The following is an 11,318-nucleotide window of genomic DNA, read 5'->3' as shown; positions in this document are numbered from 1 at the left end:
TGAATACTACAACAAATGTACTTCCGGTTGAAAAGTTTCAGGAGTTCGTCTGCCTTTTGTTTCATTCATTTGGAGGCTCTGACATACACTATATAGCAGACCTCCAGAAAGTATATTTCGATGGCAACTTTTTGAATACATCGCAATGGTTTTCTCAAACGTTTCTTGGACTTGTGTAAGTTGACAAACTTTCTTTAGGACATGATATCCATATGAGAAGTTTCATGAATCAAGTACAGAACAAAAGAATCTTTAAAAAAACCAAACGATTAATGATACGCTATTTTTTATTTTCTCAGAGTATATTCTTATTGCATTTCATAAATTTTGAGGTAGGCTAAATATTTCATATAAATTAAACCTAATTTGATCTAACAGATATTTTAACAGGTTGGGACCAATCTCCCAAATGGGATATAATAGCCCGTTTGGGATATAATAGCCCGTTTGGGATATAATGGCCCAAATGGGATATAAATTTAAAGTGCAAAAAATAATTTAAGTTTAAAGTTTTGATATAAATCCGCATTAATGTGAATCAAATGCAACAACTTTTGGTTAAGAAGTTTTTCTATATGTCTAGTTTGTAAGATTGATCCCCAAGAAGTTTTGGATATACTGAGGGATCAATCTCCGTAATAGCACAGCTACAGATAAAGTTGTTGTATTTCATCTGTTCTAATGCAGATTTTTATCAAAAATTTCAAAATCAAAAATTTTTATTTTTTGCTTTTTGCGGATTTTTATCAAAAATTTTATTTTGTGCACTTTAAATTTATATCCAATTTGGACTATTATATCCCATTTGGGAGATTGGTCCCAACCTGTTTAATATGAAAAAAGTAAATTTATAAAAGAAAGGGTATAGGCCTACATGTAGCTAGTAGTATTTAATTTTACTGGAATTCGACCAGTTTTTGCTGAAAACCATTTCTTGGCAGTGCATTGGTTCATTATTTTATCAACACATAAAATTGTATAAGAAAAATGACCTAACAATGCACTGGCGAGAACTGGTCGCTCGACATGAGTCAAGAAAGATAGACAATCCAAAGTTAAGTAATGCTTAAATTTGATATGTTTACTATTGCAATTAATGTGAATAGTGTTGTCATAGTTAAAATGTTGCTGATTAATTTATCCAGAGACTACAGTAATTTACAATATATTACAAGTGAATTCCCTCAGTTATGCATTTTGTATCTGACTTGGTCAAACTTACTGATAGTTTAAATTAAGAATATTCAAATGCTTCCTTTTTAATCATTCATCATTTTCAAGAGTTCAAGAATAATTTAAAATCCTACTGAATTTTTAATGTGTGAGACACTGAGACAATTGGTTTATTGTAGATACCAATTATTGATAAGCATGCCAGACTCCAAAATATCCAGCTTGCTAGTATGATATTAATTTTTTATTGCAAAATGTGACTGAAGTTTGATACCTTTCTCTTCCAATCCAATTTCCATTGAAACTACCAACCAGTTATTCAATACTGTGCCTGAAAATTGATATTTGGATAATTTTTAAAATACATTAGGATCACACATTAGGACTCATGAAGGGTGCATGTCAGACTAATTTACATCGAAATGAAATTTGTATCAAATTGTATATGCTTTTACTGTATCTCTGATTTTGTAAAAAATTATTAAGCCATCAACATTAGAAAATTAATTAAGTTAGTACTTGTGCGACCATACTATCTATAATCTCCTGTTGTTAAATGCACAACACAGATTCAGAGGAAAAATAACTTGAGGAGTTAGTCTTTGCTAAACATTATACAAACAATTATGATACATGTACGTACTATTTAGACACTGTGAAAGTGTTTTTCTATGTATGTGTAACGCATGCTTATTAATTGATAAGTAATATTTTAAAATAGTATTTTACTTACATTGTATTGATAATATATTATCAGTATACTAGTAACCCTAAATACTCTGTGCTCAATAGTGATGTACATCTAACTTTATTTCTGTTGTAGAATACCTTTTTTCTCTAATAACTTTGTCTACTGTTTTTTTTAACATTTTTTTTATTGATGGGGTCGTTGAGGGCAAAAGATATAACAATTTTTTATAAAATAAAAACAAAAAAGTTCCATTAACAGCAAAAGCAAAAACTATTACCGGTAATTAAAAACTTTAAGATATGAAAGTAGATGGCACAGAATTAAATACTGATATAGACAAACAAAAAGTTCTGTTATGATGCCTAAAATTAATGCTTGATCCAAGAATATTAGAAGTCTGCAATGATTTGTGTGCATTGCAACAACTAAGAAGCATTTCATTTATAAGTTTTACAAAAAAATTCTCTAAAATAAATTTGTTTACATGTTTGCAATTCAACAGTTTTGTTTAGTTACATGTACAATCAAAATTTTTTTTGGCATCTTATGTTTGGGGGTTGGATGTGGCCAATTTATCAGCTCTTATTAACCCTAGCGAGGAGTCCCTTTGAACATAATATATGTTATAAAGAGGGTCTATTGATCTTGGTAAGGATATACAGGAACTGCTGATCAGACTACCACCTACATTTCTCTGTGTACCAGTGTAGTGGTGGAAGCAGTGCATTTGTGATTTTTGTTAATTGTCTGAAATTCCTCTCAACCCCAAAATAGTCACTGGCCAATATTAATGTGAACCGTACGCAGTGTTTTGTGCATGTGAAGAGGCCATATGATTAATGTATGTGCTTTTATTTATGCTGGAGCATACTGAATTCATGTAATTGATTGGTGGCATCGGGTATATCAAAGATACTAATGAGCAGCAAGGTAATGATGCTGAAATATGAAATATTTAGTCCCCATTATCCATTTCAATGCTCTTGATGAATGGTTAACTTATTTTGGTCTATTAGAATCATTACATGTTTTCCTGTGTTCTTTTTTGTAATTTGATATGTTTTGAGAAGTGTCTATTTCAATGAAGTTATGAAAATGTATACTGTACTTAATTGACATACGTTTTGCAGTCTTTAATATCTCCATGTATTGTTGCATGCTTTACTTATGATTTATCAGTCAAAAATTTCATAGTTATGCTGCTTCCTTTTATCTATTTATCAGTCATTGAAAATTTTAAAGTAAGCAGGATATATCCATATTTATTCTAAATATTCCCTTTAATTAAGGTCATTGATAAACCCAAATCAAATCTAGTAGCATGCACCTAAATATATGTTTATGAGAAGGAAGTTTTAGGTTTTGGTTATTGATGCATTGAGTAGGATTGACAGCAATAAAAAAAGAGGACATAAAAACCTATTGACTTTTCAACAACTCTATCATGATTAATTTCAAATTTCTTTGTCCCATATATTTCATGTCAAATATGAGAATACATGGTAGTTCTTAGACTCTGATTGATATCAACCTATGTACAGCTTGGTTCATATTTTTTAGTAATACTTTTTTCAAGCCTGACAAAAAACTATAAATTTAAGAACGAAGAGTATTTCAAAGCTTTCCATGGCATGATAATTTTAATAACAGTTTTAACGATGGTCTGGAGGATTGACACGAATCTTCTCTTTTGTCGGCTAATTCCTCTTGGTGAAAGTGACCAACCGTAATGCATCCTTTCCGCCTTTATGTAGCAAAAACATTGAGATGATTTAAAGTGTCACTGAAAAGATTGACCTGCCTGTAACTCTCTGGAATATAATGGAAATATGACAATAGCAGGTTTAAAGATTATCTTAGATTTTTAAAATTCCTCCTCAAGTTTATTCTTTGGCTCATATCCTAGACTAAATTTGAAAGTTTTATTATACCACCTAGGATATTCATTTATATGATTAAGATAACAAACAGGTATAAGTAGTTTGTTATTGAAATAATAGTAGTGCGATGTTTAGTAATGCAGAACTTCAATACCAAGTTTTTTTAGTTTCAGATACTGTAGTTTAACAGCCCAGAGACAGATGAAGACCAGGCCAGCATAGGGTAAGACTTCAACTTTTGGCCTTGCCAGTTAATCTCAGTGAACAGGGAATTTAATAACAATAATACACTATCATGTTTTGCAGTTGGTTTTTGAACATTGCTGAAATGTTTGATATCGGATGTGAATCTTGATTGTGATGAATTTCTTCCAGCGTTTTATATGATTAGGGTTCAGGCACTAATATCATTACTGCAAACTGCAGCTTGAGCAGTTCTTAGATGACCTGCCTGTTTAATTGCTTTATTGTGGTGAGCTCTATGAAGTCTTCTTATTGTCTGTGCAAGGTTTCTCTCCGGCTCCAGTGTTCTAGAGATGGCCAGCTAATTGTTTGTTTGGTATCTTTGCCTGTGAAGGCTTGGAACTGCTTCTCCAACTTAATGATGATATTATATGGTTGGATGGCTTGCTGTTAGAAATCGGCTGAAGGCTGTGGGCTCATCACTTGATTGGAGATCCTGAGATAGCTCACATTAGGATTGTGAGATAACTCGCACACTGTGATATGCTGTCCCTCTTCTGATTTAAAAAGCATTAATTAGATAGTTCTTGGACAGTTTATCATCATGGCCATCCTAATGAATGTGCCAGACTTGACTTTTATGATTCTTTTATTTCCCCCCTTTGGTTTAGGCATCACTTTGGCACCAGTGCTTTACCAATACAGTTGAAAATACTATATTTGTTCATTTTTTAGGAGATTGGAGATTTTCTTTGAAAATCGTTTTAGAATTCAGGCATTTTTTTTTCCAATGAAAAAAAAAGTTTAAATAGTTCTATAAAGGAACTAAATAAATTATATATAAGTTAGATATATCACAAGGATCAATATATTTGTGGGCCAAGTATGCTGCAAATAAAAAATTAATATTATTTGCACGTAACAATACCAGTAATTTGATTCCCCCTGAAACAATATTGTTACATAATATCAGAATTTGCTTTGGAAGCTGGTAGAGAAAGAAACAATACCAAATTGGCTAAATCAAAAAACTGTGATCAATACTGACCCATACTAACAGCTGATTAGGGCTCAGACTTTCAGCACCCCATAGATTTAATGCTGTGGTTCATAACATTTAGGCCAAGATATCAAAAATACATGAGCCACATGGTCTTCAGATATTAATTACACAGCAAGTGCTGGTTCATCATTTCTCAGTAACAGCTCGGGGTTGTACCTTTGGATTATGATACCTACCACTCAATTGATGGTAAGAAGTTCTCAAGATGAAAATAGAAAGCAGAAAAGATTACTAAGATAAGAGAAGAACAGAAATATGACATTGGTTTTGTAGTTGTTTTGAGGGAGAGCTGGAGAGCTTGGATTATGACTGGGTTTTTATGATGAGTTTCGGTCAGTGCCCCCCCTAAACAGAAAACACCAAGGGATTCCTGTGTATTGACGAATTATATGAAATCTAGACATGTGTATGGTATGTGTAAGAAGTGGAATTAATAGGCTTGGGCTGGTGTACAGACCAGCGGACATTGATTTTGCCTTATACAAGAAGTGGTGATCTATTGCAGATGACTATTTTGGTGTATCAATAAGACAGTTTGATAGTTCCTGTGATAACACAGTCAAGAAAGATCAGTGAGGAAGATTCGTCAATCATTATTTTTCAATGCATGTATTTATTTCCCAAAGGGGACTATCTATACTTAAAGATGTGAACAGCCAGTAGTTAATGCATCAGAGTATGGTAATTTTTCAAAAAAGTTTTTTTGGATTATATTCAATATAAGCATCACTGCCAGCGAGATTCTGGCATATTGTGTAAGAGTTTTGGCTGGAATATTTGACTTTGTATATATACTGTAAAGAAAAAAATTCTGCAGCTTCCCTGGAGTTATGGATCAAAGGAGGCTGTGTGGGAAGGGGAATTCCAGCAGAAGCTGAGAGTGTAGGGGCACCATGTCACAGGACAAGCCAGATAAAGGGGCCCCACCCTCTGCAGTGGAGGGGGTGGACTGGAGGGAGCGGTGCCTGTCCCTGGAGGCCTCACTACAACAGTTCAAATCCCAGGTGGTACGGATCAGAGAAACACTAGGAGAAAAGGTAGGCCACACTGACAGAAACTGTACAGGTTTTATTTATTGGAAGAGAATTTTCAACCTGATACAATAGGATAAATAGTTACATAATTTGGCCACAAGTCAAAGATTCATTATCATTATGAAAAGTTGATTTTGACTTCTGCATCATGCATTAAAATTCTTGATTTAAACTATTGAATAAAGCATTTTAAAAAATTAAGTACTGGTATGCATGTATGATTAATTGTGATTATACATGTACTATTATTTTTGATAAAATAAATACAATGTTCTGGTTCATGTATAGGAATTTTGCTGAAAATCTCTCTCTCTCTCTCTCTCTCTCTCTCTCTCTCTCTCTCTCTCTCTCTCTCTCTCTCTCATTGTTTTGCTGATTAGCAGTATGGATAACTCCCCTGGGATCCTTGGTTATTTTCTCTGGCCATATGGCATAATGGAGTATTTTGAAAACCATAACTCCACAATCTTACTGTTGTCATAGCAGTGCCTTATGAATTGAACTAGACAGGGGCTTTTTCTCTTTACATGCATAGAATGCATAGAAACTGGAAATGTAATGACAATGCTAAAGAAGGTTGTACTCTGATATCTGCTGAAGGGATTAATCACTTTGATCATGTTTACACATGGAAGAATTTCAATCAACATATTTCCTTTTATTTCATGACTCAGTGCAAAAAGGTTAAGCTGACCTTTAGTAGCTGCCGGGCATTCTTTCCTAGCCTGCGGCTTGATAATGGGAGATATCCTTTAATATTTCTATCAATATTTCTTTATTAGTTTCATAGCAGACCTTCCGAGTTGATATTGTGGAATATTTTTCAGGCCTTTCATCTTTTGTTTCTATCATCTGTGTCTGTCAAACTCAAAGATTGATTTTTTTTTGTAGTGGTTTTGTCTGGTCATGTGCTAACTGTTTATATTTCTAATTATGATCATCACAGGGGTAGATAATGAAGAAAAATTCCCCATAAATCATGTTGATGGGAGCCGATATAAAGGCCTGACACTGGGATGTTGTTGTATATGATTTCAGTTTGTAGATCTGTGTCTTTCATCTGCTAAAATGATGAGAAAATTTACTCCACAGATTGGACTCAGCAGGAATCTTAACAAAATAAGATAACATTTCGTAAGAAATTTTTCCAAATTTTCCCACGAGTGAAAGATTAAAATAAAAACGATCTGTGAACTAATACATCAAGTGATAAAACTCCAATCCAGATACAATACATTTCTGTTATCTTACTTTATTGGGGAAATCAAATCAAGTTTGATATATATCTATTGGCATGGAGATACAAATTTGTATGGAGAGAATGATCTACTAAGGTAGAGGGAGAGAGAGAGAGAGAGAGAGAGAGAGAGAGGAGAGAGAGAGAGAGAGAGAGAGAGAGAGAGAGAGAGCACAACATTATTAAGTTGAATAGTGATTTGATCTGTGACAATAGTAGGGGTATTTTATGACAAAGTTGACATTATCTATTTGTTGTATCTTGTTTTGGGTGTGCATTAATAGTCATTTGTTACAAGACCAATAACAATAAAAGGGAGGAAGTACAAACAACTGTCACCCCCAATTATGTATCCTCCAGTTTGTCAGGGTGTTTGATGTGTGCATAGAATGTTCATACATTGGCTCTTACATTGCAGGAAGATGTTTTTAGTTTATGCTAAAAATTCGTTTTAAAAATATAAAAGGGCTTTACAGGCCATTTCATACTTGTATGTGTAAGTATTGACTTGGAATTGCCTAGTTCTATTGCAAAGATCAAAGATAAATGAAATGAAATTTATAGCAGCAAAATAAGCAATCCTGTGTATTTCTATCAATAAGCAATTCATAAAAATCAAAAAGAAAATATTGATGTAGTAAGTTTTATCTAGTCGACTAGATATCAGGACAATCTTTTTTACATATCGGTCATGGGAAAAGCTACATCATGTACACAAAACTTGATGTATCATGACTGAGCAATAACAAAAAACAAATTCATTATTGTCTACTGGGGCAAAAAAAGTAAACAATGCTGAGGAAGGCTCTGATAGAAGATTTTGTATGCTGTGGTGACTGGCCCTCAGCCAGATAGAGAGAGAGAGCAGCACAAAGCCTGCCTGTCTTGGAGCAGCACTCGGAAAGGTTGGTCTGCCTTGGGATGCTGCAGCCATTTCGATTTCGGTAACCTTAGTAATTTCGACACCAAATGATGGCTCGGGCACCCAGAATTCCTTGGGGCCACTATGTACTGGTATGTTACTTGTGAAGTCCGAAGGACAAAATTCTGTTCTAATTATTCTTGATGACTATGGCGTATTGAATGCTAATTATTGTAATTGCGTGATCCTTTTGTGAAAATGTGTCTTTGATGATAAGTGTCCTCTGGGGGTAGGAAATTTTTTGGATGATGAAAATGAGGTCTCGATGACATACTGTACCATACTTGTTAGTAAATTTTATGTAACCTGATTATACACACATTTGTGTGTATAGGTACATTTTTTTTCTTATTATGATTATGAGACTTGCATGACAATATTGTGTAGACGTATTTTAGCAAGTAACTGTTGCTTGGAGCGAGAAGATTTTGAGATTGGTTATGTTATTGGGTATGAAGATTTAGTATTGTCAGTTGTTTATGATATGACACAGATGGCCAATACAAGCCTTGAAATGATTGCGGAAACTTATTTCTTGCTGCAACAGAATCTACCAAACTATTGCATTTTTCAGCTAATGGTATTCAACAAGCATATAATAGGATTGTATTTTGGTATGCTTCATTTGAACGATATATTTTTTATTCAGGGTATTAGGGTTTTGAGTGTGAGAAACAAGTTAGCATTTTTCTTGTTGAAGATTTTGCAGTGGTTATTACACTTAAAAAAAAATACTCTGTGTCCCTAATTTGGATCGAATGTAACCTTGGTGAAACTTTTATCCATTCTTGTGAATCTTTATTCAAACGTTCATCCTTTGATTAATGAATTACAGTACATTCTTTTTTAATACGGTTTTTGTTGTTGTCGAGTACTGATGTGCTAGAAATAGCACCAAGTTCTCATTCCTCTTCTTAAAACAAGTCTTCTTTAAACAAACCTGAAGCCTCCTAATTAAAGTATTACGGAACAGACAAATTCAATAGAGCTGGAAACAACAACTTGTGAAATGAACTGTCTTCTGAGAACTTTGCGATAATCACCCTAATTCTGATGTCTGACAAAAAAAGTCTGGGCTTAATCTTTTTAAAACTAATTTCTAACAGAAGTGCATTGTTTAAGGCAAGTGGGTAATTCTTTTTAAAAACTCTCCTGATGATGCTAGTTGGTACATGCCGTGATAATGTTGAGTTTGAATGCAACAGGTGGCATCAGGTGTCTACAGGAACTTTGCTCTCGGAGAAGATTAATGATGATTTCATTAATAATGACTCCATTTATTAAATGAACTGTATGTACCTGATTTAAAATTTTATTTGGAGGCACAAAGTAAAAAAAGGCATATTTTCTAAACATCATCAGACAGAAATAAAATATATTCAAATATGTAAACCTACAGTCAAAAAAGAATTTGAGTTTATCAAATGATGACTTTTGTCATGTTGATTGACAATAGACATTCTTTCCACATTGCTTGGATATTTGTACATGTAGTATTCAATCCAACCATTTGCCTGTTTCACATTGCAGATACTGTTCAGACTAAAGGAGGGGTGGGGTGGGACTGAATTGGTTTTAATTCAATCTGTAACTCTCTCTCTTTTCTTTTAATCTATCTGTTTTCAGAGTGAAGATCTCTCATCTGTTTAAAAAACTTATGGGAATATAGAAATTTTATGACGGAAATATATGATATTGATTTTAAGTGGATATGATTTATTTCTCTCTATTTTGGTTTTAGATGAAAGAGCTAGAGATGAAGAAAAGGGAAGCAGAGAGTCGCGCTGACTCGGCAGAACTAAAGGTACGCATTTTGGAATTCCAACAATTTTCACTGTTTACATCAATATACGTGAAATTCAAGAGGGTTAGACAATCATAATGGCTTAGATAATCTCCCTAACCCAGTGGATCTTCCAGAAGTCAATCCATTTCACTGTCATACCATGGGATTGTAAGAGAAATAGATTGATGCCTCATTAGCACTTCCAAAGAAATTGCACTTTTTTCCCAGCAATATCAAATACCTGTGTGGTCTCCTAATGCACACGTCTTAGAAGGTTTTTCTTTTCTGGCAGAGAAAGTGAAAGGCATTGCATATACATACACAGTAAAAATGTGACCATAGGCTTTGCTGATGGCTTCCATGGAAACTAAACTATTTCAAATATTCAAAGTGTGCCGAGTTTTTTCAGGTGTTTCACACATGTTCTGTGTAACATCAGTTTTTATCTGGCAGTTTTTAGAGTTTACCTAAATTAAACAAAAAACATATTTATGTACTTATTCAAAATAAAAGCATTGTTTCATTATCACCTCATCAAAAACTTAATGTACTGGATCCTTATAAAAAAGGAGACAACTAGTTATATTAACCCAGCTTTAGCTCTGATGCCAATACGAATTGGCAATTCCAATGCCAATACCCCTGTTGCAAATATTGACACCATTAGAATAAAAAAGCACTTTTCCTGAAAAAAATTAATGATACTTGACAAGTAAAATATCAGATGATGTGTAATTTATTCAAAAACTGTCAGAGTGCCTCTAGATTCTGATGGTTTTTGATGAAAGCGCTGGATATTAGCTGAAGGCTAGTATGACACCAAGGACTATCACTGATCAATCTAGGAACCGTTGACTTATATGTAGCACTGAGTCCCATTGATCTGATTATTGCTGATTTACATTTGTATCACACAGAACCCTGTAATCATCACACATCTGTAGAATACTAAAAACCCGGTCAGAAAAATTGATTGGGCGGATCAGTGGAGGTGCCCAATATCTCGCCTCAATTGATTGGCTTATTTTCGTCCGTTTCTTCTCATGTGACAATTTTATTCTTATCAGGGGACTTTATTATCTTATTTCCAATGAAGCTTCTATTTCAAAAGAGGCATCCAGATTTTTATTTACTGGGCTTGTGTATTGGACATGGCACTGAATAAATCTGTATTATCTTTTACGGAGAGCCTCCTGCAAATGTGAAAGAAAAGGGAATTTTGACTTCACTGGTAGTTAACCTACAATATTGGTTATCCTTAGTTTACCCTTTAACCTTTGCAAATATACCAGTATTTTTAATAGCATACCAGAACTAAGGCTCAAGGTATATTGTATATAAATTATTTA

General features: G+C 33.7%; 1 protein-coding gene across 7 annotated transcripts in view; it reads left to right on the top strand.

The window, feature by feature from the left end:
- The first annotated feature begins 24 nt into the window (after positions 1–24).
- Positions 25–11,318, top strand: part of LOC105336836 (pleckstrin homology domain-containing family H member 1) — a 29,391-nt gene continuing 18,097 nt past the window's right edge. For 5 of the 7 annotated variants that reach the window (XM_011441304.4, XM_011441301.4, XM_034469358.2 and 2 more), the window contains exons 1-4: positions 25–175; positions 3,912–3,967; positions 5,808–6,027; positions 9,925–9,987. In XM_011441304.4, coding sequence (XP_011439606.3) covers positions 5,884–6,027; positions 9,925–9,987 — 207 coding nt within the window. In that variant the 5' untranslated portion in view covers positions 25–175; positions 3,912–3,967; positions 5,808–5,883. Of the gene's footprint in view, positions 176–2,582; positions 2,795–3,911; positions 3,968–5,807; positions 6,028–7,984; positions 8,276–9,924; positions 9,988–11,318 lie in introns of those variants that run through there. The other 2 variants (XM_066088593.1, XM_011441305.4) reach the window with 2 other exon arrangements.

This window comes from Magallana gigas, chromosome 6 (genome assembly GCF_963853765.1).
Source record: "Magallana gigas chromosome 6, xbMagGiga1.1, whole genome shotgun sequence".
NCBI lineage: Eukaryota > Metazoa > Mollusca > Bivalvia > Ostreida > Ostreidae > Magallana > Magallana gigas.
The sequence above is the reverse complement of the archived record's forward strand: the minus strand, read 5'-3'. Positions and strand labels throughout refer to the sequence as shown.